Consider the following 23817-nt stretch of genomic DNA (forward strand, 5'->3'; position numbering starts at 1 on the left):
GTGGGTGGTGTTTGCCTCCCAGGGTGGTTCCTCCCACGGGAAATAAGCCAGCAACTGCGCTGGCAGCCTCAGCGAGGGCGATCGCCAGGAAACTGCGTGAGGCTTCTCTGGCACTCCTGTAAATACCAGGAGCTCGGATGTATCTTCGGCCACAGCCTTGCAATGTATCTAAGAGCCAGCATTTAACGCTCTCAGAGTTTAAAGGCCTCTGCTCAGGGGCCATGAACCTGCACAGGATCTCCCTAGCACTTTACATCCCACAGGTGCTTCCCCAGCCTTATTGCAAAATAACCAGGCTTGTGAATCTCCCCTCCTGCTCCAGCCATCGGCAACCCTGGGATGGGAATAGTCCCCCTACCTGTACTGGTGCTGATGTTCTCCGTGCCCACCGTTTGTCCCATCAGGTGGTACTGGTTAAGCCGTGAGCCATCTTCGGCCACCACCACAGACGTTGTGGTGCTGTTAGTCCACACGTAGATCACTTCAGAATTGGGGTAAGCATCTGCCAACAACGGGGGAGAAAAGACAGTAAGGAGTAAAAGGAGTAAAAAACACTGTGTAATATTTTAGTGGATCCTTAAATGATAATGACAGGGAGAGAGAAGAATGGAGGACTGAGAGTGAATGGAGAAAAACAAATAAAGATGATATAATCATGGTCCCATATGCCCAGCTCAAAAAATATTAAGTTGAAGCCTTCTAATATAAGAGATATGTGGGATGGTTTGTAAAAGGCTGGAACAGTGGAGGTATAAATATAATCCATCACAACCACTCAATTTGGGAAAGAGCAGCTCAGACCTATACTCACCTCACTGGTGGCTCCTAAAGCCCAGCAAGCTGCAAAAGGTATTTTGCTGAAGTTCCCCCTCAAAAGGACTAAGACACTTTGAACGCCAGGACAACAGGGACCCTCTGTGTCTTGTCCTGTCTCCAGCATAGAATTCTAAGTGGTACCATGTGCAAGTGCTGGATCTGGTGTGTCTGCTCTGACTGGAAAATGTATTGTGTGGGTGAGGGCATAGGTCTTGCATGTGGATAAAGGAAGCTGGAATGTGTTTGCCTCTGCCTGAAGAGCAGACACAGGATCCAGGGGTAAGAATGCATGAAGGAGAGCAGGAATGGGGCAGGGAGCTGTGAGGAGAAGGTAGGCGTTTGTGCATAGCAGAATGGGTGGTGGTGTGAAAACACCTGCACAACTGCAGATCTGTATGTGATTTCTGTTCATACAGAAGTCCTAAGAATTAAATGTGGTTGCAGTACTGCCAACTCATTCCTTCCTCTATAATGCTGCTCTAACACCCAGATTGATCACAGTATTAAAAGGGAATCTCAATTTTCTTTTACTGACAGTCAGTGCTGGGTTTAGATTTTAAGCCTTCTCTGTAGAGGTCTCAAAAACCCCATGAGACAATTCTATATTTAGTTACATTTCATTTAATATAAGTAGCTCTCACACTTTTTAGAACTCTATCATTGAAAGCTTTCAGGTCACATTCCTGCAAGCATGTTCCAGCAGGCTAGAGTACATTGTACTAAAATCTCTGGAAAGCAGGTAAGGCTTACTCTCCAAATGTAAGGTGAAAAGCACATAGGCTTGGAAGTGGTCTGAAGGCAAATATTAATGTCTCACCTTCTGCACTTTTTAACTTGGAAGATGGGAGTGCAGAATGCTTCTTCCTGGAAAAAACCTGACATCCTAGTTCAGGAGGCAACACATGGCAGCTTTCCAGGACTTGAGAGCCAAGGACAACAGCCTAGGTTGAAGGATGTGTACTCACTCCATCAGACTGCGTGTTTTGTTTGCTAGAGCAAGTGAGTGGTCTTGAAAAGGTGAAGCTCCATGGAGGACTTACAAAAAATTCATAGGCATTGGGTCATAAGCAGTGGGTCAACATGAGCTTCTGAGGCACTGCAGGGGCAGGACATGTGGTAAGGTGATCCCTGGATCCATAAAGCCAGGAATGTCAAGCAGAAAATGGGAAGTGATCCCAGTTCAGGCTAAGAGGACATGTAGCACAATGAACTTCACTTGGATGTCAGACCAGGTAGCACGTTCTTTGCACTGTTGTTCACCTTACCGTGTCCTATGTGGGAGGTGGGGCACTAGGCCAGATACACCTTTGCTCTGACTGTTTTTGGCTTTTCATCCATACCTCGGAAAACACATAGAAATAATGAGGACAGAGAGGGGGAGGGAGTTCAAAAGAAAGTTACAAGTACCTCCAGGGACTGGAAAATAAGTCATGATTGGAAACTTAAGCAGCTCAGTTTATTCAGCTCCCTGACAAAAAGCTGAGATGTAGCTCAAGCTCTGAGTAAAGATACTTGCATACAGAAATCTGAAACCAGGGTGAATCTCTTGGACTACTCACAAAAGGTGCCTGAAAGATGGTTCCAGGCAGATTCAGATGAAGAACAGGGCAGAATTTCCTAACAGGGTGGGAGGCTGGTAATTATACAGTGGATAACCTTTTGAGAAAAAAAAATTATGAACTAGGAAGACAATGATAATTTGAAATCCTCTTTTGTCACGTATCTGATAGTTACTGCTGTATCCAGGGCTGGAGCTGATCCATGTAAGTTAAGAATCTACAAATTTTTCATCCTTTGTTAGCCATGCAGGACTGCCCACATGCCTTCCTTTTGCTTGTATTTGTAGCTCTGCAGTAAAATTACTGTAATTACATGTCATGATCTGGTTTGAAAGGCTAGGGAAGGGATGTCTTCCCTATGTCAAAATATTTGCATCACAAAAAGTCATGGAATTTCACCTTCCTTTAGAGCTGAGATACTTTATTATCTCTGAGATGATTACAAGTTCACAAAGTACTGTAAATAATTTCAAAGCCAGATCTGGAGAAGACAAGTGGGAGGAGATGGGTCCATTCTAAAAAGCAATGCAGAAAGCCCTCCTTTTCTTTAATGCTTATCTGGTATATGTTGTTCATGTGCTGATTATCCCCAGGGAATGTAAGATTTGTTTAGGTAGATTTGGGATTGTCAGAAAATTTCATTTTTACCTATGTTACTGCCTATGCAAAAAAAAAAGCCCCTAACAATAGCATTGGACTTTTTTTTTTTTTCTGCTATGATCTAGATGTATCCCAACTCAGCACTTCCCTGTCTCTGCAATGATCCCAACCACCAGAATAATTTGGTTTGTCTTGTTTTCTGATAATGATACACATTAATTTATCCTGACTAGATGCTTCCCAATGCAAGTACTGTAACCAAATTCACTGAAATTGCAATCACACAAGAACTTAGCCGTGTCAGGCTTAACAAGAATTCAGATGTTTTGGTTCTCTCCTCTGCCTGGCCTGTGGGGCAGGGGAGTCCAAAAATAATTGAATACCTCTGCTGTGAGTAGCAGCCTTGACTCGGTGCTAAAACACATGCAGTGCAACAGGACTGGAAGCTCCTGTGCTGCAGGAGTCCTGCAGCTTCCCTTGTAAAATACCTGCAATTCAGACAGAGACCACAAGGTGCCAAAGCTCCAGATCTCATAGGTATGCCTAAGCAATACTTCATGAAAACAGCAATACTGTTTTCTTTTGAAACCATGTCAGGGAAGGAGGATGCCAATCCCAGGCCAGCTGGTGAGAAGAGAGAGCGTTCAGGCAGGCAAGAGCCCAGCATGAGGCCAGTCCCTGCCTGGGAGGAAGACTCTTGTCTGTGGGTAGGTCCTTTCTCACAGGATCTGTTGTGAGGCTTCAAGACAGAGAGCTGTGTCACTGCTAGGCCAGGAGTAGAGTACCCATGGGAGAAGGGAGAACAGCTCATCTAGAAAAGACTCTCGTGCAAGGGCGGGATGGTTATAGCCAGGGCTTTAAGACACAAGAGGGTAACAAACGTGTTCCTGTGGAGCCCAACCCAAACCAATGCCACCTGCAGTGATTTTATCTCCTCAGGAGGAGTCTCTCACATTAGGAATAGCATGAATTTACCCCAATCTAGATATATTCTATTGTGATGGACCACATATATGATATGATATTCACCCATCTTCTATGCAAACATAATAAAACATTATTTCTGTTTTAAGAAGCTCTAATATAAGATTTTTGACTTCGTACCTCCTTTCCTTACATCAAATTCTGACAGGAAAAAGCCACCCCATGCTCCTTGGTGTGGCAGCTGACCGTCTCTTTTCTGGTCCTCTAGATATGCCTGCAGAGGGATAAGCCTGTGTACTTTTAGCAGGTAGCTGTCTTCCTGCTGCAAACCTTGTGCTGTATCTTCACAGAAGCCTCAAACTCCAGTTACCCCACACTTGACAACAAGAAGCTCCAGCTCTGCAGCTGATAACCCCTGCAGTATAATTAGGCATAGGCATATTGAAAGCTGAAACTGTGGGTGTAGTACAGAATGATGTTATTTTGCTGTCGGGGTAGAAGTACTAATGGAGACATGGTATTATTCACTGTCATACCAGATTTTGCAAAAACACTCTTCTATACTTAAGCAAAGCTTTAAGTAGGTTGCCTACTAGCCTTGCTTGCTGGAGTATTGAAGAGCTTCAGGTCTTAGTGTTTAGAGATATGAGAAAGGTGTACCAATAAAAGGAAATGTGGAAATATATTATCTCCTTTACGTTACACACAGGGTGGGGATGTCTCCCAACGGGTTACAGGAAAATGTAGTGGCAGCTCTGGGATAGCAAGCTGAGAAAATGATGCTGGTAGTTTTGCAAAAGCAAACTCAACTTCAAAGCCACTGCAAATCCAAGTGGGACTGCTTGGCGTTTATTCTGCCTTAAGGACCTGTGTGCCTTCTGGATTTATGAATCCAAATAATTAATCTTGTGTTCTTTACAATCATTTTGTTGTCTTGTCAGAGAAAGGAGGAAGCCTCATTAAAGTACCTTTTCTCTTCTATGCTCACTTCTTTGAAAAAGGAGAAAAAAGGTAGCGGTTGAGATGAACAGCTAAAATTACAAAGACGTATAATGTTATTAAATGTGAGAAAACAACAACAGACATTTATTTCTACTGGACAGTTGATAAATTGCTGCAGGCTTATCACCTACCAGAATGATGAAAGAAATAATATATTCTCATATATTTACTGACAAGGAGATCGATTTTTCTACATTCTATCATTCAACGTTCACCACACAATATAAAAACAGTGAAGATATCCCTCGCTCTTCTCCCACACTTTCCCTGCTCCTGAATGTCTCGCGAGGAAAGCCAGACATGGTCTTTCTTATGCCAGTGAACAGTGGGCAGGGGAGAGACCACAACTAGAGAGGAATTACATTAAGAAAAAGTCTAGCAAAACACAACAGTAAGTGGGTAAGACCTGGAGGATCCCCAGCATTTGCTTTGGTATCGATGATAGCCGCATTCTCATTTGCAAATGAAAAGGTGTGAGCAGTGAAGAATCCTCCCTTGCATTCACAAAGCAACTCACAAGCTGGGAGTCTTCTGCTGCTACTGCCCCACTGCATGGCAGCGGTGGCATCTGTGGTTACTGACTCCTTCTTGCTTTTCTTTCTCCTCCATATTTAAAAGAAACTTTAGGGAGGGTGGAAAAAAAGTGGTGGTGAGGAATAGTGTTTGTTGGCCCCTTAAGTCAAACAAACCTAAATGTGGATGGATGAACCCAAACTTCGAGTCAATGGAACCCAGACATATTTCGAGGGCTGATTTTTTTTAACCTGTAACCCCTGAAAAAGAATCACCACTGGTATCTGCCAAAAAGTTTTCATTCCTGCATTACAGGGCATAAAATAATTGAGAAACAAAGGATCTCTCTCCAAAACACTCCCTAAACCCTTTGACAGACCTCACAGGAACCATAAAGCAGTGTCTGCACAGTTAAGGCAGCCTGTGCAGCATGTTTGGATGCCCACCCAGCAAGGGTGTTCCATGCTTTTGAAGTTGAGGTACGTTCCACAATTAAACAGATAATTTATCCACAAGCCATGGCTGGGACTGTCCTTTCAGAATTATGCTAGTTGGATGCTGAATTAACTTAAAGAGATACTGTAGAAAGACGGCTTCTGGTTTGTTTTTTGTTTTATTCATTCCAATTGTGCAGTTACATTCTAAGCCTTTATTATCGTGACTTTTAGTACATGCCACAAGGACTGTCAGACTGCCTAATCTTGGGAGCATTGCTAATCCCTGCCAAAGCCTGTTGATTGGGGAAGATGCGCATAAATTGTCAGCTTTTTTAGAAACTCTAATTACAATGTGAATGCACATACAAATATCTATCTTATCTAACCATTAATGTATTTGACTCACTTAGAGGCTGTTACATAACTCACTAGCGATCCAGATTTACAGCCTCGCTGACTCCTGCAGGCTGCACAACAGCGCTGCTACTAAGCCATCGTGTACCAGCTTGAATTCTAAGAGTCAGGCTGGATTTCTTGTGGTTTGTGCACAAATACTTTGTAGCCCATTACAAAGCATCTGTCAACAGTTGTGCCTATGTGACTCAGGCCAGATTTGAGCTCCATAATTGGAATTTCCCATTAAAATGACTTTGTAAGAGCGACTCGATGCACAAATGAGATCATTCCATAGGAACAGCAAATGGAAAACAAATCTAGTAAAAATGTACTTTTAAATATAAAAAAACCAAGTCTTGGTAGTGATATGCATGGTTTAGGTCTTGGGGAAATAGTTTTTTATAATTTTTTTTTAATGTGAAATAGCAATTTAAGTACTAGGAGAAATGTATTCACATATTAAATGATTAAGAGCCTAAAATAAAGCCTTTGGCATAGTGTGATGAATTCTGACATTCTTGGGAGAATTTGAGGGTTATGGCAATTACTTTGGGGACCTGAAATCATTAAAATTGAGACTGATTATTTTAACTGGCATGAGTTTAGAGCATACACATGAAGTGCATGCATGATTTTAAATACATCACAGACAAGAAGTGTAATATGTACAAATACATGGGACTACAAATTCATGTAACACAGAGTCACAGGACGGCAGGGACTGGTGGATGCCTCTGGTGATCATCTGGTCCCATACCCTAATGAAGCAGGGACACCAAAAACATTTTTTCCAGCACCATGTCCAGTCAGGTTTCTAATATCTCCAAAATATTCAGACCTCCGTAGGCAACTGTCAGTCTCTCTCAACAACCTGTTCCAGTGTTTGGCCACTCCCACAGTAAAAGCATGTTTTCTTCTGTTCAGATGGGATTTAATGGTTTTTAATGACCACTGGCCTTTATTCTGCCAGTAGGTACTACTGAGCAGCACCCAGTTCCCTCCTCTTCATCCCTCATTCCCCTATCCCTGCTATTTACACAGATAGATTTGGACCCTCTGAGCTTTCCCTTCTCCATGCTGAACAGTCCTGGATCTCAGATTCCCCTCATAGCAGAGATGCCCCAGCCCTTCAACGATTGTTGTGGCCCTGCACAGGATTCTCTCCACAAAGTCTCTATTCTTCTTGCACTGGGTAGCTCAGATTTGCTATGCATGGGTTCCAGATCTGAGTAAAAATTAAATGCCCAGAAGGAAACATTTTTGGGATGACACAGTATCATTGTCTGTGACAACAGAGGACATCCAAGGAGGAAATTATTCATGAAAACTGATGAAACTCATGAGCATATTCATGAAAACTTGTAGGACACCACTGGCTGTAAAACAGGCAGTAGAAAGGCAGTCATACTAAAATGTTCATTTCTGTCCTTCCTGAAATTAATTAAAAATAAAATTCAGTAATGTAAGTCATATTCTATATTTTTTCTTGATACAGTTTTATTTGATCTTGTTGTCACATTGTGCAGGGAACAGTATAGGATGTTCTGAAAAATGTGCCAGACAGGTCTCAAGAGACTTCATTACTAGGCAACACTAATATACTCTAGTGATCATTGCTAAAAAAGTAAAGCTTTAAGTTATATCAAAAATATTCTCTTTCAGAATATAATTTACAAGTCACCTCAGGAAAAGGTGGGAATAGAAATTTGGCTTGAAAATGAAATGGAAGCACAGACTGTACCCACAAGGTGGTGAAACATACAGAACTGAAGATGTCTGTCAAATTCATTTTGAGACACATAGCTTTGCAAAAGCCATTTTCTTTGGCTTTTCAAAGGAAGAAATCAAGTGGAAGGTCCTGCGTAATTTAAGAAGTTCCAGTTAAGGGGAGAGAAGTCTAAACATGAACCTCCTTTCCTCCTGTGAGGTCAAAAATATAAAGCAAAGGAAAAAACCCAAACTGAAAGCAACTGGTGATTTTGAAGGCTGGATTCATGATTAGCATAGGCAAGTCTGTTGACTTCTTTAATACAATAAATTGACTGTTTTCAAGCTGGTACACTAAATCACAGTCATGCTGATGATGGATGCAACACAAATACCAATGAACAGTGTGGTCCTAATAATTCAGTCAGGCATAGCACCTTCACAGGATGCAACTGCAGCATTTAAGAAGAGCCCTGAGCTCGGAGCAGTGCAGAGTAACACAGAATGTTTCCTAAGAATGATCACAATCACCAGTGACAGCAGCTCCTTCTTGCCCCATCATCCTCCCCCATACCATGGGGCAGCAATAAGAGGGATGCATCTATTTCCCAAGCACTGGGATTGCAACCGGGAGTGACTACTTGCTGTGAAATCTAACACATAGGCAGTAAAAACCAGGCATGGCACACTGAACTGAGCTGTGTATCTCAGGATTGCAGGTTCTCAAGGCTCCACTCAGAAAAGCTGAAAAACAAAAAAAAAGGAAAAAACAAAAACAAAAACAAAAAAACAAAACAAACCACAAACCACCAAACAACAACAACAACAACCACCAAAAAACCCAAAAAAAACAACAACAACAAAAAAAAACACAGCAAAGAAAATACTTTTCCATAGTGCAGCCTGGAGCAAAACAGTAAAGAGATATGTAGGTGTAGACAACTGAACTCTGCCACTCGTGGTGTGGGATGCTTGCCACAAGCTCCACTGAAAGAAGTGTCTAAACAGGGTGTGCTGTGGGGATGTTACACATCCAGTGCTCCAAGGTACCAGCAGCACCAGGCCATCCCCCAGGGCTCCTCCTTCCATCTGAGAGCTGATGTTAGGGAGCATCATGCATTCCTTCTTTTGCCTCTTCCCGTTTCTTCTTCTCACTGCGGTCAGTACTTGTAAAACAACCTCTTTCTTTATTTTCAAGTTTAGTGGCAGCTGTCTCAGTCTAGAACTAACCTGAGAATTGATTTTACACCACATTTAATGGTGGCTACACAACAGCTTTTCATATGGAACTTGTCAAAATCTGGTGTACCAGCCTCTGATCCTTTTCTTCTTCTCTTTTATGGCTGTCATAAATATCCACTGTAAGAGGACTAGAGAAACAGAACAGTAGGATGTGCTAGGATGATATTTTAAACACTATACACCCTAGGAACATTTCTGACCTTACATTGGTCTTTCTAGGCCAGGCATGTGGTAGTTCCACACCAGCCAGCCAATTTGAATGCTGTACTAAGACTTAATGAACTTTGAATTTACAATCACAATATTAGGCACTTATATTAACTGCTTCATTAGGAAAAACAGCATGGTTATGATGATGATGTTAAGACATTTAATTTACTTTTTGCAAGGCAAACAAAAGTATCCTCCAAAGTGTGGCAGATACCATCACTCACTTTGCATAGTACCTTTACAAAAATTAAGTACCTTAGCTTAATCTTAATTGTAGTGGTCCCCTCCTTTTGCAAGGTGCCACTTAATATCAGCAAAGCTAACATGACCTGCTCTGCAGGAGTGTCACTGGAGTTTGAGAAATGCAGAGTGAATTTTAGAAAATACTCCAATCGATCTTGCTGTGGGGGATGCCTTCACAAATATGGTATTTTGGGACACATATCACAGAATGAAACTGTAAACTCACTGTAATCTACAGATATTCTTCTCACCCACTTAAGTGGCATCAGGGACTCAACCATTACAGTTAGTGTATCTGCTGAGCTTACTGTTCAAAGCCCTCTTACTTATAAATCTGTATGGCCTGAAACCAGCTGAGAATGATTGGAACTACTTGCACAGCTAAATATATACCTCTGTTTCTGAATCCTATCCCTTAATGAAGACATTTACAAATCTCAGAAGTACTTCTACATTAATAACACTGTGCAAACATGCAATCAATATTTCAGGCTGAAATATTATTATTCAAACACTTTAATACTGCCTTGAAGTTGCAATCACAAGAACTTACTCCCTACGCCAAAGGTGAAGTGATCTAAACCTCTGAAGATGGATTATCGACCTCTGCTCTGGGGCACAGTGCAGCACTGTATTTCAGAGAAGGGGACAGAAATCTCCTGAGGCTGTCAGTCCAAAGTGCCCAGCAGCAGTGATGGACACAAGGAGCCGCTCCGAGGCACGCTGCTCTGACCAGGGGCACTGCCATTCCACCTGCTCTCTGCAAGAGTACTCAGACACCATCCCCTCTTTGGGAACTCTCCCCTCCCAGGCCCTCTAGAGACCCCGATCCAAAGGTGCTCACGATCTCATTTCCTCTGTGCAGACATAAAACATCTCCTTATTTACAGCCATCAGCTGACCTATTTTAGGAGGAGATTAACCTGAGCCTAAAAATATCTACTTCTCTCCCCTAAGACAGTGAGAGCAATCAGCTCAGCTGTATATATTTACCCTGCAAAAATATAAATTTAGGAGAGAGGAATCCCAGCTTTGCTGACATATTTAGCTCTGGGATGTTTTCAGCAAAATGGCTGGCTGATAGCACAGGCTGGCTGTGAGGAGACTTTCAGTGGCAACCATGGCAAAGGGGGAAAAAACCAGAAGGTTTATCAGGCTTTCCTTCCTCACAGTTGTCTTTCTTTCTGGTTTCTTCATGGGAGACAACAATGAAACAACTGTTTCCTTTGAAGAAGCTTGCTAGGCTGGGACTGCGGCAGCACCAGATGACAGATCGGACTAGCCTGGCTCTGTGTGCAAGAGAGGAGGCTGATGGGGTTCCAGCAATTTAGATGGAACACTTCCTGGCCCACCAGAGACTGAAGTGTCATAAAGGAGCTGCCAGACTAGAAACTGAAGTCTGAGTTTGAGCAGTGTCTTACAGCTTTTTTCCTTTCCCAAAAACCCTAGGCAAGTAATTTTGTCATTAATGTACTGCAGTAGCACTGGGAGCCTCTAATTGAACCTAGGGACCCATAACGACAGAGGCAATAAAAGCAAGTAATGAACCACTCTATCTTTGCTCAGAAGAGACTGTAATTGCTCTTTGCTTCCTTTATGCCCACCTGCAAAATGCAGGCAGCAGAGACCTACCAACCTCACACAGGGATCATGAGAATGATTCCAGAACTGTTTATGAAATGCTTACAAGCCATGGAAACAGCCACCTTAGAAAATAAGAGACATTAAAAATCTGGCTTGTAAAGCAGCAGAGCAGTATCTACCCATTTGTCAAATCTTCAAATAGCATCCCATTTGCCAGTGGTATAGACCCAGGATCTACGCTGGCAACCGTAAGCCTGGTGCTGCCTCCTGGGGCATTATGAGACCAGCAATGTCTGCAGGTTTGCACCCAAAGGCCATTTGAACACTTAAGCATATTAAGCACAGTCTCTGCATGTTGTTTTCTATTGCTGACAACTCATATTGATTCCCTGTAATCAGGCAGTTGTGCAGCCTTTAAATTTAGGCTGTAATCTCCAAAGTGGGAAGCGTGTGCTGATGTTTGTGCCATCAGCACAGCACCCCAGATCTCCACGCAGCTCCAGCACAACCCTGTCTAGACTGCTTTCATGTGAGACAAAAACACCACTGCTGAGTAGCTCCTACCCCTGCCTGAACTTTTGTTTCCTTGAGCTCAAAACTGCCAGCATTTGAGCTTTTCTTCCCCAAAGAGCCTGAGTATGTGAGCCACCTCACGATCAGCAGGCTGCTCCCAGCGCCGGCGGAGCGCAGCCTTTCAGCGCTGGCTGCTCAAGGGGCTCTTTGCTGTGCTACAAAAGCTGCTGCCAGCACCTTCCAGGAAGCTCTCCTTAGTGATCCAACAAAAGGGGCTTCCTTAAGGATGATCCTGCCTGCATGGACACTACTCTCAGCTGGTAGGGAGCCAAACCCTCGGTTGCTGCACGTCAGCAGAGTTTGCAGACTGGGCTCAGCGCTGGCTGCAAGACATGGGGCAGACAACAGCTTTTGTTCTTTCTGCCCTCCCTTTCTCACTCTGTTATGAAGCTAAGAGGGGAAAACACTGGCTTCTAAGCAGTGGGTGACCTGAAGTAGGAGCTGCCTGACCCAGAGCTGGGCACTGTTCCACAGGAAAGCCATCACACAGCCAGGGGAGGCTGGGCTGGCGTTTTAATGTATTTTTAAAATTATCTCAGTGCAGACATACAGTAACCATGTATATATGATGAAGTCTTTGAAAAGTTAAATTGTGACAGTGACTGAAAGTGTTTAAAGGATGTACTAGCAGTTTCTTCAGCCTTTTCAAGGAGTCCTGGATATGTGTGACTGTAATGGGTGAAGCAAAACTGACCAATCTGATCATTTTAGGGAGCCCTTTTCCCTTTATTGTCAAAATAAACGGTATATTTCTATGGCAAACCTAAAAGACAAGTGATAAGTTATGGTCACACTCATTTGCAAGTTATGCAGACTGGAGTCCTATAACAACAGCTGCTGCAGAAACCCACCACACGGTCCAGGCCCAGAACCTTCTGCTTTAATTTCTAAGAAATTCCTGTTAAGAAATGTTTTTACATCTCTGGAATACTTGAATATTACAGTATTTTCTTTTACACACCATTCTTGATGAATTTCCTGCCCTTTGGGTGTTCTGGGCTACGTTGTTCCACCTTGACTGTGGGACCTAACTGCCCAAAATTCTGCACTAAAGAAGCTATATTGCTCTGCATACATGTCTGAAATGACTAAAGGTATGTGCAACACCTTTAGTCATTTCAGAAGGTAGTCAGAAGCCTTTAGTCAGAAGGCTTAAGTGTCTGTTGTTATAACTCACTGCACTCAATGCAGAAGAAACAGCACAGCTCATACAAGATGCTTCAAGAAACGGCAAAGTTGTCTCTGTACTGAAGAGTCCTACTGCCTGTTTCATTGAGATCCTTTGAAAAATGGGACCCCTAACAGAAATAGCTACAATAGTCATTAGGAGAGATACAAAAGTTCACCACCAGTATAAAGTAACACCTTACTAATCTACAGCAGTGACTCTTTCTTCTGAACAAAGTGTGGGTTTGTATTTCTGAGCTAGCAAAGCAGAGAAAAATTGACTTCTAAGTTGCTCTGACTAGGGTATAATACACTTACCTACATGAGATAGCACTGCAGAAAAATAGGAACTTCTAAAATATGATTCATCTCTCCTTAGGCAGATTTCAAAAATAATTGTAATGAACCTCACTGCAGAAGTACTTATTTCCTTTCAATGGCCATAGAGTGACTCTATATAAATTAACTGGAGCATATTTTTCTATCTAAAATTGTCCCAGATCTATCCCATCCATTTCCTAGAGCTCTGCTGTCAATACAAGGCTTTTAATATGGGCCAAATACCTGTGCTCATTCTGCACTAAAAGATTTAGTTTTTTAACCAACACAGCCCCATGACAAGTCATCTGCCCATGATTCCAAGGAAAACAGAAGCAAATAACAGCAATACCATTAAGTGGTGTCCACCCCTCTATTCATTCTAAGGATTCCACTGGAAATTAGTTCAGGCTAGATGCCTGTGCTACACTAGCCAGCTATACTTACGTAGAACTACAACAATGGTCCAACACAGTTGTCTAAACTGCCTTTTTGATGCTGCCACAAGCATGTCTTTCATTGTGTCTGGAGTTCTAGCTTCTAAACAGCTAAAAATAAAGGAAAAGTATGCTAATTAAAGAGGTGGTTGGTACCTGGGGGTATATAGGATTGAAAGAGAGAGAAGAAAAATACATCAAATGTCTTAGAAATATTTAGTTTTAGTATTCACTTAACTTCACCTTATTTTAGTAATTCAATATCCATTGTAATGGAAGCGTCTGAGGAAGCAGTGATAAACCTTAGGAAAATGTAACAGAGTATATTACCTTACTGAGCAGAACACCACCAAACCTATCCATTCCCTATTAGCTGAGAAGCTTCTTCTGCCTTAAATTGCAAAATCACAACTTAGTCTTGAACTTGGCTGCTCAGCACTTCACAGAGGTCCTCTCTGGCTCTCTCCGTGTGTCCTCTCACAAGGAAGACACTAATACATCCAAGGAGAGCCAACAAACTGTGCTGACTCTCTCTGCTCTCAGGCATAGATTCAAGGAGCCTCTTCTGTCCAGCTGTAGGGACAAGCAGCAGAAAAGCTCTGCCTCTATATATGAGACTGCAGTTCCAGCTGTCCCTGAGAGAAACCTGTGAAAGGCTTCCAAAGAGCCATTTCCACTTTTCAAAGCCTCTTAAAATTAACATGTGTCTTTATTTATTATTCATTTAATTATATTCTTATACAAGACTTTTACACAGAGGTTTTGAGAGGCCGAATACATTATTTATCTCATTTTACTTAACCGGAATTAAAGTCTTTTTAGAAGGACACTGTTGTCAAGTTCTCCCTCCATACTTGCATTTTTTGTAGGTGGTAATGGCAAAAATACAAAATTAAGAAAAACCCTGTAGGTGGCTTCACCTCAGTGCCTTCTCTGCATTGTAAGGAAATATCAGGGAAATTTTCTTCAAATACCTTCTTTTTGGAGAAATTTCTCAGTGGCTAAAAGTGAACAGATAGTTTGTGAACACTGATTGCTTTAATGTTCAATGTTGTGAAAAAATCTGGTATTCTGGTGAAGTTACTGTCTCCTCATTACTCTGACTTCACCACGCTTATTAGAGGAAAATAATTTGAGAATATCTCCTGCTACAGAAATAGCCTTATCAAAGGCTTGCACTTTCCCTTATCAAAAGTCAAACTGTGACTTAGTATGAGGCGTTAAAAAGGAAGACGTACATAAACTATGTTAGCTACTATCTCCAGACACTACAGATTGTTTGCTTACCAACTGCTGGAAAGCTCACTTGTTGATCAACAGGGATCAACCTTGGCATCTTCATGGCCGACTTAAAATTCATCAGGAATAAACACAGGTCCTCCTTTTCCTGTGCTCAGGAGCTTGGGGATCTCATTATTTTCAGAATATTCATTAAACTCTCTACTTACTCTAAAAATATTATGGGGAGGGGGTTTGCTGCTGAGTGACTCGTGGGCAGCTGCTTCATGTATTTATCCATTCCTCAAAAACTGGTAACTCCATGTACTCAGGCACTGTGTCTTCAAGAGACAGTTGTCATAAATAGACTCCACCTTATGGTATTTGATATTGCCAAAGCACCAATTAACAGCAATTAATTAGTTCATCTTCAGGGCAACCCTGTGAGCTAGGTAACACTGATATAATTAACACAGGAGTGAAATGAGATTTAGGAGTTAAGTCAGTTGCCTGAGCAGAGGCCTTCATGGTCTAGTGGATTAGACATCTGCCTCTCCAACCAAAGACTTTGAGTCTAATCCTTTTTCTGACATTGATTTGCTGCATGACCTTATGAAAAGTCAATTAACTTCTCTGTTTCAGCTGCCCTAGAGATAATGATGCTTACCTACCTGGTGACACATGGACATTTGGAAACTGTACTAAATTATACTCTTAATGTATTCTTAGGGACTGCCAGTGGAAGAGGTGAAACATTAAAGCTAGGAAGCTTTAATGTCCTTGCTATTTTATCTAATTCTTCCTCCCCACACCAGAAATAGCCTGGGGTTAAGATCAAATTTCTTGGGTTAAGGTGCTCCTAGTGAAACTGCTTCTGGCATCCAGAATTCTCATTACATCTTGTTTGACCAGTGAACTTATTTAGAGTACAGGTCAGTACTGAATTGCAATGGAAAGTTATTTTAAATTTGGCCACAAAAGAAAGCAGCACCCCTCTCATGGTACCATGAGGTAATGAAAAGACTGTCACAGCAATCCCTATCAAGCAATCTGGATTCAAGGGGAGGAGAGCCTGCTGCAGACATCCCCCAAGCCTGTGCTCACGCGTCATCCCCAGTTCCCTCTAAATGAGACTTCTGCAGGATAATTTCTAGGGGTGTCCTGACCCCCAGCAGAGATGCAATCCCACAGGAAAAGCAGCTGCATGCATGGAACCCTGGAGCACAGCCACCTGATATTGCCATCCTGGAGCAGTGGGGAGCTGTACTTAGGAGAAGGACAACTAAAGCCTGCTCTCATTTCATTAGGAGCTGTCCCTGATGTTTTGTCTTTTCCATGACATGCCACAAAGTGTTAAAAAAATACCACTTCTGTAGTGGGCATTCGAACTGCCCAGCAGGTGTCTAGGCTGGCAGCATGCACAGGTAACTTTGTATCACACTTTGTGGATTTGACCGGGCTTTTAATTATTTCTACAAAATATTCTGTTTCTAGGTATCACGTTTCCTCGGCCCGTAAAATCTCCCACAATTCTAATGCAGCAAAAATCAGTCAAATAGGACATAAGAATTAAACCTTTATTTATGTGAGAAAGATTAATTTTCCTTCTCCTTCATAATGAAGGATTCATCAGGCACTTTTTGCCTTTCACCTGCTGAATTATAGCAAACATAGTGAACGCTCATGCAGTCAGAAAATTAATAACCTGCTCCTGCCTCTGCTGCAACACTGATCACTTCTCAGCATCCTTTCTGCTGCTGATCTGCCGTGCTCCAGCTCTTTCATTTCGCTGCCCTGCTCTCTTCATCCTCAGACTGGTTAGCACCAGTCTTTTCTCCTCCCTCCCAGCTCCATTGATAATGTGTTTAACATTTACTTTGATGCTATTCCTTGAGGCTTTTCAAAAACCTTTTTGGAAAGAAGACCATTAAAAAAGAAAACCTTTAGGGAAAGACATGAGGAAAGCTAAAGCAGAAAGGGTATGTGCTTATGTATCATATTCCCCTGTAGGCTTTGTCTTGCTGCAAGCCTGGAGGTGACTCAATGCAAACACATACCACTGTAAATAGGGAATAAATATTGTCCTCTCCTAAAATACACCTGGACTAGTTCAATAAACTCTGACTTACTGGCTGTTACTCGTACAAAAACATGCATATTAAATCCCAATAAATTACTAGGAAGCTGTCAGATCAGTAATACAGATATTCCCAAGGTTGAAACACCGTCTGTTGCCTGTTCCTATATATTTCGTTTTTGCAGAGGCCAGTGGTGTGGCTAGCACAGACCAAATGGTTCCATGGTTCCATGTCTATACACTGTGAAAGAACTTAAAGGTGACTTGTAATACCTTATAAACATATTCTAGGATTTTATTCTGAGCATGGCAAGGAGCATAAACTAAAATGCTATTCACCCTCACAGGCCTAGAATAGAAATCCTTAGTGCTGGTTTTGACACAGATTAAAATTACCTGTGTGCTAAGAGGTGATTAACATGTAACACATTTGGCACTAGCAGGACATATAATTACATTCAGACAGATTACTGGGCACTCCTTCTAAGCATTTGTAGCTTATCTTGTAATGTTATCTCATATACTTACATGTTCGATTAGGATGCTTTTTTTTTTGGTCTTACCATGTGGAGAGTTAGAACCTGTACCTTACTGCATCTAATCTACTAATATATTGAAATATCCATTTAACTTTAAGGTTGAGCTTCAGATCTTTGCTGCATCAGGCTCTTTGTTTAAATATGTATGTTTTAGTATTGCATATTTTGCAAGATTTCATAGAACTATACAACATTCCAGTTCTGTAGTCTAGACTAGAAATCAACAGATGTCACTTCATCTATTGATAGAGTAAATGGTATGTAATACCACGAAGGATAACTTTTTTTTCTTTTCCTTATTAATTCTTCCCAGTGGCTTTTGTTTGACCCTATATATAAACAATTAGTTTCCTGTGAGATGTTGTCTCATTTTCATGTTCAGAATTAAATGGGTGATTTGCATACACTTTTTTTTAAGTGGAATGTAAAGGTGTCTGGACCTTCAGATTTATATTGGCTTTGCTGTAAACTAATGCTGCTGAAGGCAATGCACAGACTTGAACCTGCAGTGACCTTGTAAAACACTGGTGGCTATTTGCACGAAACAGAATGTATCTGGATTAGAAGAGGTAAAAGAAAATCAGTTCATCTTAAGTTTGGTAATGTGGCATAGTTACTGTAAACAGTGTTTTTACTTCTTAGTATGATCACTAGAAGACAATGTATAGTCAGTATTAAATCAGGGCAGATACAGACAATAAAGGCAAAGCTTAATCTTGCTAGGATTAGTGGCTCTAAATTGATACGGCTGAAAAACACTGCAAAATGCTAAAGTTAGGTGGCTTCAGGGGCTAGCAAAATGCCTTGTCTGGTAATTATCAAAAGTCTTCAGAGACAATGATTGCACCTGGAAGCTGTGATTTGATTACCAAAAAAAAAAAAAAAAAAAAAAAAAGTCTACTGCACTAGCCTCATTTGTACTTTAATTAAGAGCTTTGTTTTTAAATATATCCATCTGATTCCCTGGGGTTATTTTTAAAGTAAGCTTCTGGCAAGGCAGCAGTGTGGTGGATTAGAGGCTTGGAATTGAGGAAAAATCATCGTTCAGCATACAGTTTAGAATAATGTGTGCATATATACAAATACATGTGTATTAAACATCATGTAACAGGATACAAGACTGGATTTATTAAAGCCAAATGGAAAGATATTTCCTCTTTTAATATTCTAGATCTCTTTTAATATATGCGATGCAGATATTGCACTGCAGTCTGATTCATGTAAATACCATCAAAATTGCACATCAGTCTGATCAGTCCAGTGAAAGCTCTGTTTTACTCCAAATGGAAAAACAAGTTATCAATTTAGCTGTCTGCATCTAAAAATTCATCTAACAGTGGCTGTTACACTTGATGTGGACATATAGACGTATCACCCATCAACTCACCGTTTATCTTGGAGTATGCGGGCATGAATTGAAATGCAGCAGGCCCCGATAAAGCATAGCCATGGAAAAGCAGGGTAGCAGCAAGGGGGGCAGAATGGGGATGCTAAAGAATGATGTTAAAAGGGAGGGTGGTGGGGGGAGGGTGAAAGATCTGTACAAGACATGTCTGAACATGAGAAGCCAGAAAATGGTATTTTTCTAGTTCTTACTACAGAAGAGAACTTACAGCTTCCAAATTTTAATGGGCAAGCATGTGCATCCATGGGGAAATCTTCAAGCTGCATGGGACATTCAGCAGAGATGGTCAATCTGTGGGGGAGTAAAAAGAAAACACATCATTTATTTTCCCTGCATTTTTTTTCAGGCCCCTCACTGCACTAAATGAATGCTGACACAAGCATGCTTTTCCTGAAGGCTCCTTGCTCCTGCTGAAATCACAGCAAGCCCCTGTTAAACTGAATGTGAGATAAGCCAGGCTGGCCACACTGTGTGCATGCCCCAGGCATTATCTAGTAACCCTGAGACATGTGAAATGATTTTATTTATGTAAGCTGTCCCAATAAGAACCTTCTTTCTTATTAGTATGTGAAGAACTCCTGTTATAGAGTCTCTGCCATATACCTTGTACTTATCTGCTCTCTGATTAGAAATTTGACTCCTGGGTCAAATAGCACTGTTACAGACATAAAGAATCACTGGCTTTATATGTAGATGTAACTATTTAAATCCATTAAATAGATATTTATAAATAAAAGTATATAATATAACTAATCATAGCTATATATAAAGTTACATATAATCAAGGATATTATATAAGCATCACTTTATATAGCACTATAGTTAACTTCTGTGGAAACCACATGGCAATGGAGTCTATTTCAGCTCAAAACACTGGGTATCTCGTTAGGCAAAAACAACAGGGTCATCTTCCCCAGTGTACTGCCTAGTGAAGTAATTCTATCCCCTACCATATGTGGAAATATTTCACCTAGACTGGGGTAGGGAAGAAAAAACCCTTAGGCAGATATAGATGTTTCCCATGGATGTTCTGCATGATTGACAGATCAAGCTGAAGAGTAAGAATAGTCTGAGGTTAATTTCTGAGCAGTGCAATATCAGTTATATTGACATCAGATGCATCAAATATATCAAATATCTCAGGAGAGTCAAAACTTGTTTCTAGCATGAGGAGAATCTGTTTTGTTTATGCCATTTTAATATTTACGTAATACAGATAGTTTGCTTAGGATAGTGAGGATGAAAATCTAATTTCACATTATGAATGTCTTTATGGCTTTCTCATTTTATGCTGTTATTCCACCTCAGAAGCAACAGCCCAGAGACATCCAAGGCTCTCCAGACTGCCTGCTGCTGGGGTGACACAGAGCTCTACTGTATCATTGTACAGTATCATTGGCTAGAGATCATATTCTAACGATGAGCTGGGAAACAGGAAGAGAAAAAGGCAAAATGCACGCAGTAATAGGAAATGTAAAGATAATATGCCATAGAAAGCCAAAGAAAAAGAAATCCAGTTCAGAACAGAGATATTTACAATTTGGTAAGAACAGACAGGAGGGTACAACATAGAAAAGAAATTACTGAGGCCTGAGTTACCTGCACTTAAGCAAAACTTTTCCTCAGGTTTATTTTTGTAAAAGATATTTTAAGATCACTCAGATATGTAGATGTCTGCAGTGGAGACTGCCCTTGGGCACCAAACCCAGCAACGTTACCAAGAGTGGTGTGTGGATGAATTTAATAAGCTGGTTCGAGTAGCATCGTGCCCAGAACTTACATCTTTCCACAAAAATCACTCTAATGGGAACTTGAAAGCAAGGCTGCCAATGCATCATTTTACTTTCTGTGTTAAGCACTGCAAATTTAGCCTTCCTGATAAATTCAGAAACCTTGCTCCAAGAGCCCATAAGAAAGCTGGCGTGTTTTGCTGCAGTCCATCTCCTGTCTCTTTGCCTACCAACAGCTTAGGCATGTCATTTCAGAGCTGCAGCTGGACAACATTTTTATATACACACTTGTCATCTGCAAACATCAAAGGAGGGGATGCCTATATCCATCTTACAAAGACAAGAGGTGTAGAATCAGGAAGTGAAGGACTATTCAGTGCAGAATTATGCATAAGACCCTCTGTTTCATCTTGCTGTCCTATGAATTGTATCCTGCTGCCTGCACCTCTGGAAATAACCCTTGTGTGTAATGAGGAAGGTTGTAGATATTCATCAACTATAAATGTGGAAGAGAAGTGAAGATGACTTGCACAGAGACTGTGACCTAGTGGAATTTAATTAAGTCCCTCCAGAAATTATTTTTGCCTGTCTTAAATAAAAGGGTGGCAGATAAGGCTGGAGGGCATCTGGCTGCCACTACCTGACTCAGAAGCCACAAAGACTCTTGTGGTGCCAGGGCTACTCCTCTGTCCCCTCTGAATTTCTCATCCATCCAAAAGCAGAATAGCCCTTAAAAGGGTGCTGCCTGCTGCAGTCTTCTGGGTCTAGCCTGGGGGTAGGGAAAACAAAGTTTAGCAGCTGTTAATGTGCTTGTGGGTCAGCCTTTCCTTTCACTAGCATGAATTCTTTGGATTAAAAAGTTCCTTTGCTCTCTATCAATGATATCTGCATGCTTCATTCCTTTCCCACACCCCCATCCTAGGACCACTCCTAGTCTGGCCATCTTGAACAAATTAACTACCTCTGCCTATTTGTTATATGCTATTAAGAACTATGTAGTTGAGCCTCTTAGGTGATTTTTAGGTGCTCAGTGAACACTCTCCTAGAAACCTCCTACGAAAGTGTGCATTACCCGAGGCTTTTGAAGTGTCTTGTAATGGCCAATGTGACAAAAAACTTGACAGAAAACTCGTAAGGAAACTTGACTGTGGGTTCTGGTTCACAGCACAAATGTCACCACCCTGAATTTCTGTAGGTGCTCAGTGCCCAACAGGAGCCCGTGTTCATAACTGTGGGAGGACCTGAAAAACAAAGTCACTCAACTGACTCCTGGTTCTAAGAGACTGGATTTTCTACTGCATAGAGAAATAAAAGCAGCACAGCAGACATCTACACTCTGGGGGCTGGAAGCATAGGTTGTTGCGTACAGATTTGCTCTGAGATGCAGAGTACAAACTATATATTCAGATCACATCCTTAGGAGTCTCAAAAAATTGATATCTGGGTCTACTCCCTCAAATATCACCTGCACATATATTTGCACACTTTGGCTTTTAACATTGTCATAAAGCTTAGGGACCCTTTGTATATTCTAGTTTATTTAGCAGATTATTATGCAGTCCTTGGTCACAGCCAGCATGGCTTCATGCTTATCAAACCTGATTTTCTTCAGTGACAAGGTAACCCATCTAGCTGATCAAGGGAAGTCAGTTGATGTCATTTTTTTGGATTTCCATAAAGCTTCTGCTACTGTCTGTCACAGTATTCCTCTGGACAAAATATCCAGCACACAGCTGGATAAATATATCATGTGAGGGGTGAGCAACTGGCTCATGGGTTGCATACAAAGGGTTGCAGTGAATGGGATGACATGAGACTGGTGACCTGTCACTAGTGGGGCTCTGCAGGGCTCTATGATAGGTCTTGTGCTCTTACACATCTTCATAAAGGGCTTGGATGCAGGACTGGAAGGGACACTGAGCAGGTTTGCAGAAAATACAAAACTGGAAGGAGCTGTTGTCTCCCTTGAAGGCAGGAAGGCCCTGCAGAGAGACTTTAACAAATCAGAGCACTGGGCAATCACCATCAGTATGAAGTTCAACGAAGGAAAGAGCCGGGGATCCTGCACCTGGGATGGGGCAGACTGGGAAATGAGATGCTGGAAAGCAGCACCATGGAAAGGGATATGGGGGTCCTGATCAACTTGAACATGAGCCAGCAGTGCCCTGGCAGCCAGGAGGGCCAACCCTGTCCTGGGGTGCATCAGACACAGCATCACCAGCTGGGCAAGGGAGGGGATTGTCCTGCCCTGCTCTGAGCTGGGGTGGGCTCACCTTGAATATTGTGTGCAGTTTGGGTACCACACTATAAGAAACATATTAAATTATTAGAGAGCATCCAAAGGAGGGCTATGGAGATGGTGAAGGGCATTGAGGGGAATTGATCTCTTCTCTGTGATGACCAGTGACATAGGACCCAAGGGAATGGCCTGAAGTGGTGTCAGTGGAGTTTTAGGCTGGATATTAGAAAAAGGTTCTTCACACAGAATGTGGCTGAACACTAGAACAGGCTCCCCAAGAAAGCAGTCACAGCACCAAGCCTGACAGAGCTCAAAAAGCATTTGGACACGTGGTGTGATTCTTGGGAATGGCTTCATGCAGGGGAAATTGCACTTGATGCTCCTTGTGGGTCTGTTTCAACACAGCATATCCTGTGATTACAACAAAATGACTCCCAGTTTGGATTTATTTAAGGAAGAGAAAGAAGGACTGGGCATGCATTCATGAAATAGTTTTTGCCTAATTCTTTTAATATGGTGACTCCAGAATGATCTTCCTGTGCCCAGTGCAGCACACTTATCTGAACCAGAGAGTCACCAAACCAGGATTCTTGTGTCACAGCACACACATTGCTCTAAAGGCAGTTCTTTCCATCAGAAGCATTTAAAATCTTCCCTCCTCCACCATCATTCTGTCATAATAAAAGCCCTGTGGGATTAGTTTCACTCAAACAGGGTCTATGACAAGATTATAAGCAGCTGCTAAAGGTCCTTTGCAATAGGAGAATGAAACTCTGATTTTACTGAAGATAACGGTAAAATTCTCCCTGACTTGAACAGGGCCACTATTCACCCAAAAAATATAACCTTGATTTTAGTTGCCGATTTATTAATGACAAAAT

At 41.7% G+C, this 23817-nt stretch overlaps 2 protein-coding genes across 3 annotated transcripts in view; one reads left to right on the top strand and one right to left on the bottom strand.

Annotated features, from left to right (window-relative positions):
* Positions 1 to 23817, bottom strand: part of GABRA5 (gamma-aminobutyric acid type A receptor subunit alpha5) — a 53831-nt gene that overhangs the window by 9391 nt on the left and 20623 nt on the right. For both annotated transcript variants that reach the window (XM_063392525.1, XM_063392523.1), the window contains exons 7-8: positions 19176 to 19258; positions 359 to 502 (exon numbers count right to left, since the gene is read on the bottom strand). In XM_063392525.1, coding sequence (XP_063248595.1) covers positions 359 to 502; positions 19176 to 19258 — 227 coding nt within the window. The remainder of the gene's footprint in view (positions 1 to 358; positions 503 to 19175; positions 19259 to 23817) is intronic.
* The window catches only part of GABRB3 (gamma-aminobutyric acid type A receptor subunit beta3), a 192960-nt gene that overhangs the window by 3788 nt on the left and 165355 nt on the right, over positions 1 to 23817 (top strand). The window lies entirely within an intron of this gene.

This window comes from Prinia subflava, chromosome 3 (genome assembly GCF_021018805.1).
Source record: "Prinia subflava isolate CZ2003 ecotype Zambia chromosome 3, Cam_Psub_1.2, whole genome shotgun sequence".
NCBI classification, from domain to species: domain Eukaryota; kingdom Metazoa; phylum Chordata; class Aves; order Passeriformes; family Cisticolidae; genus Prinia; species Prinia subflava.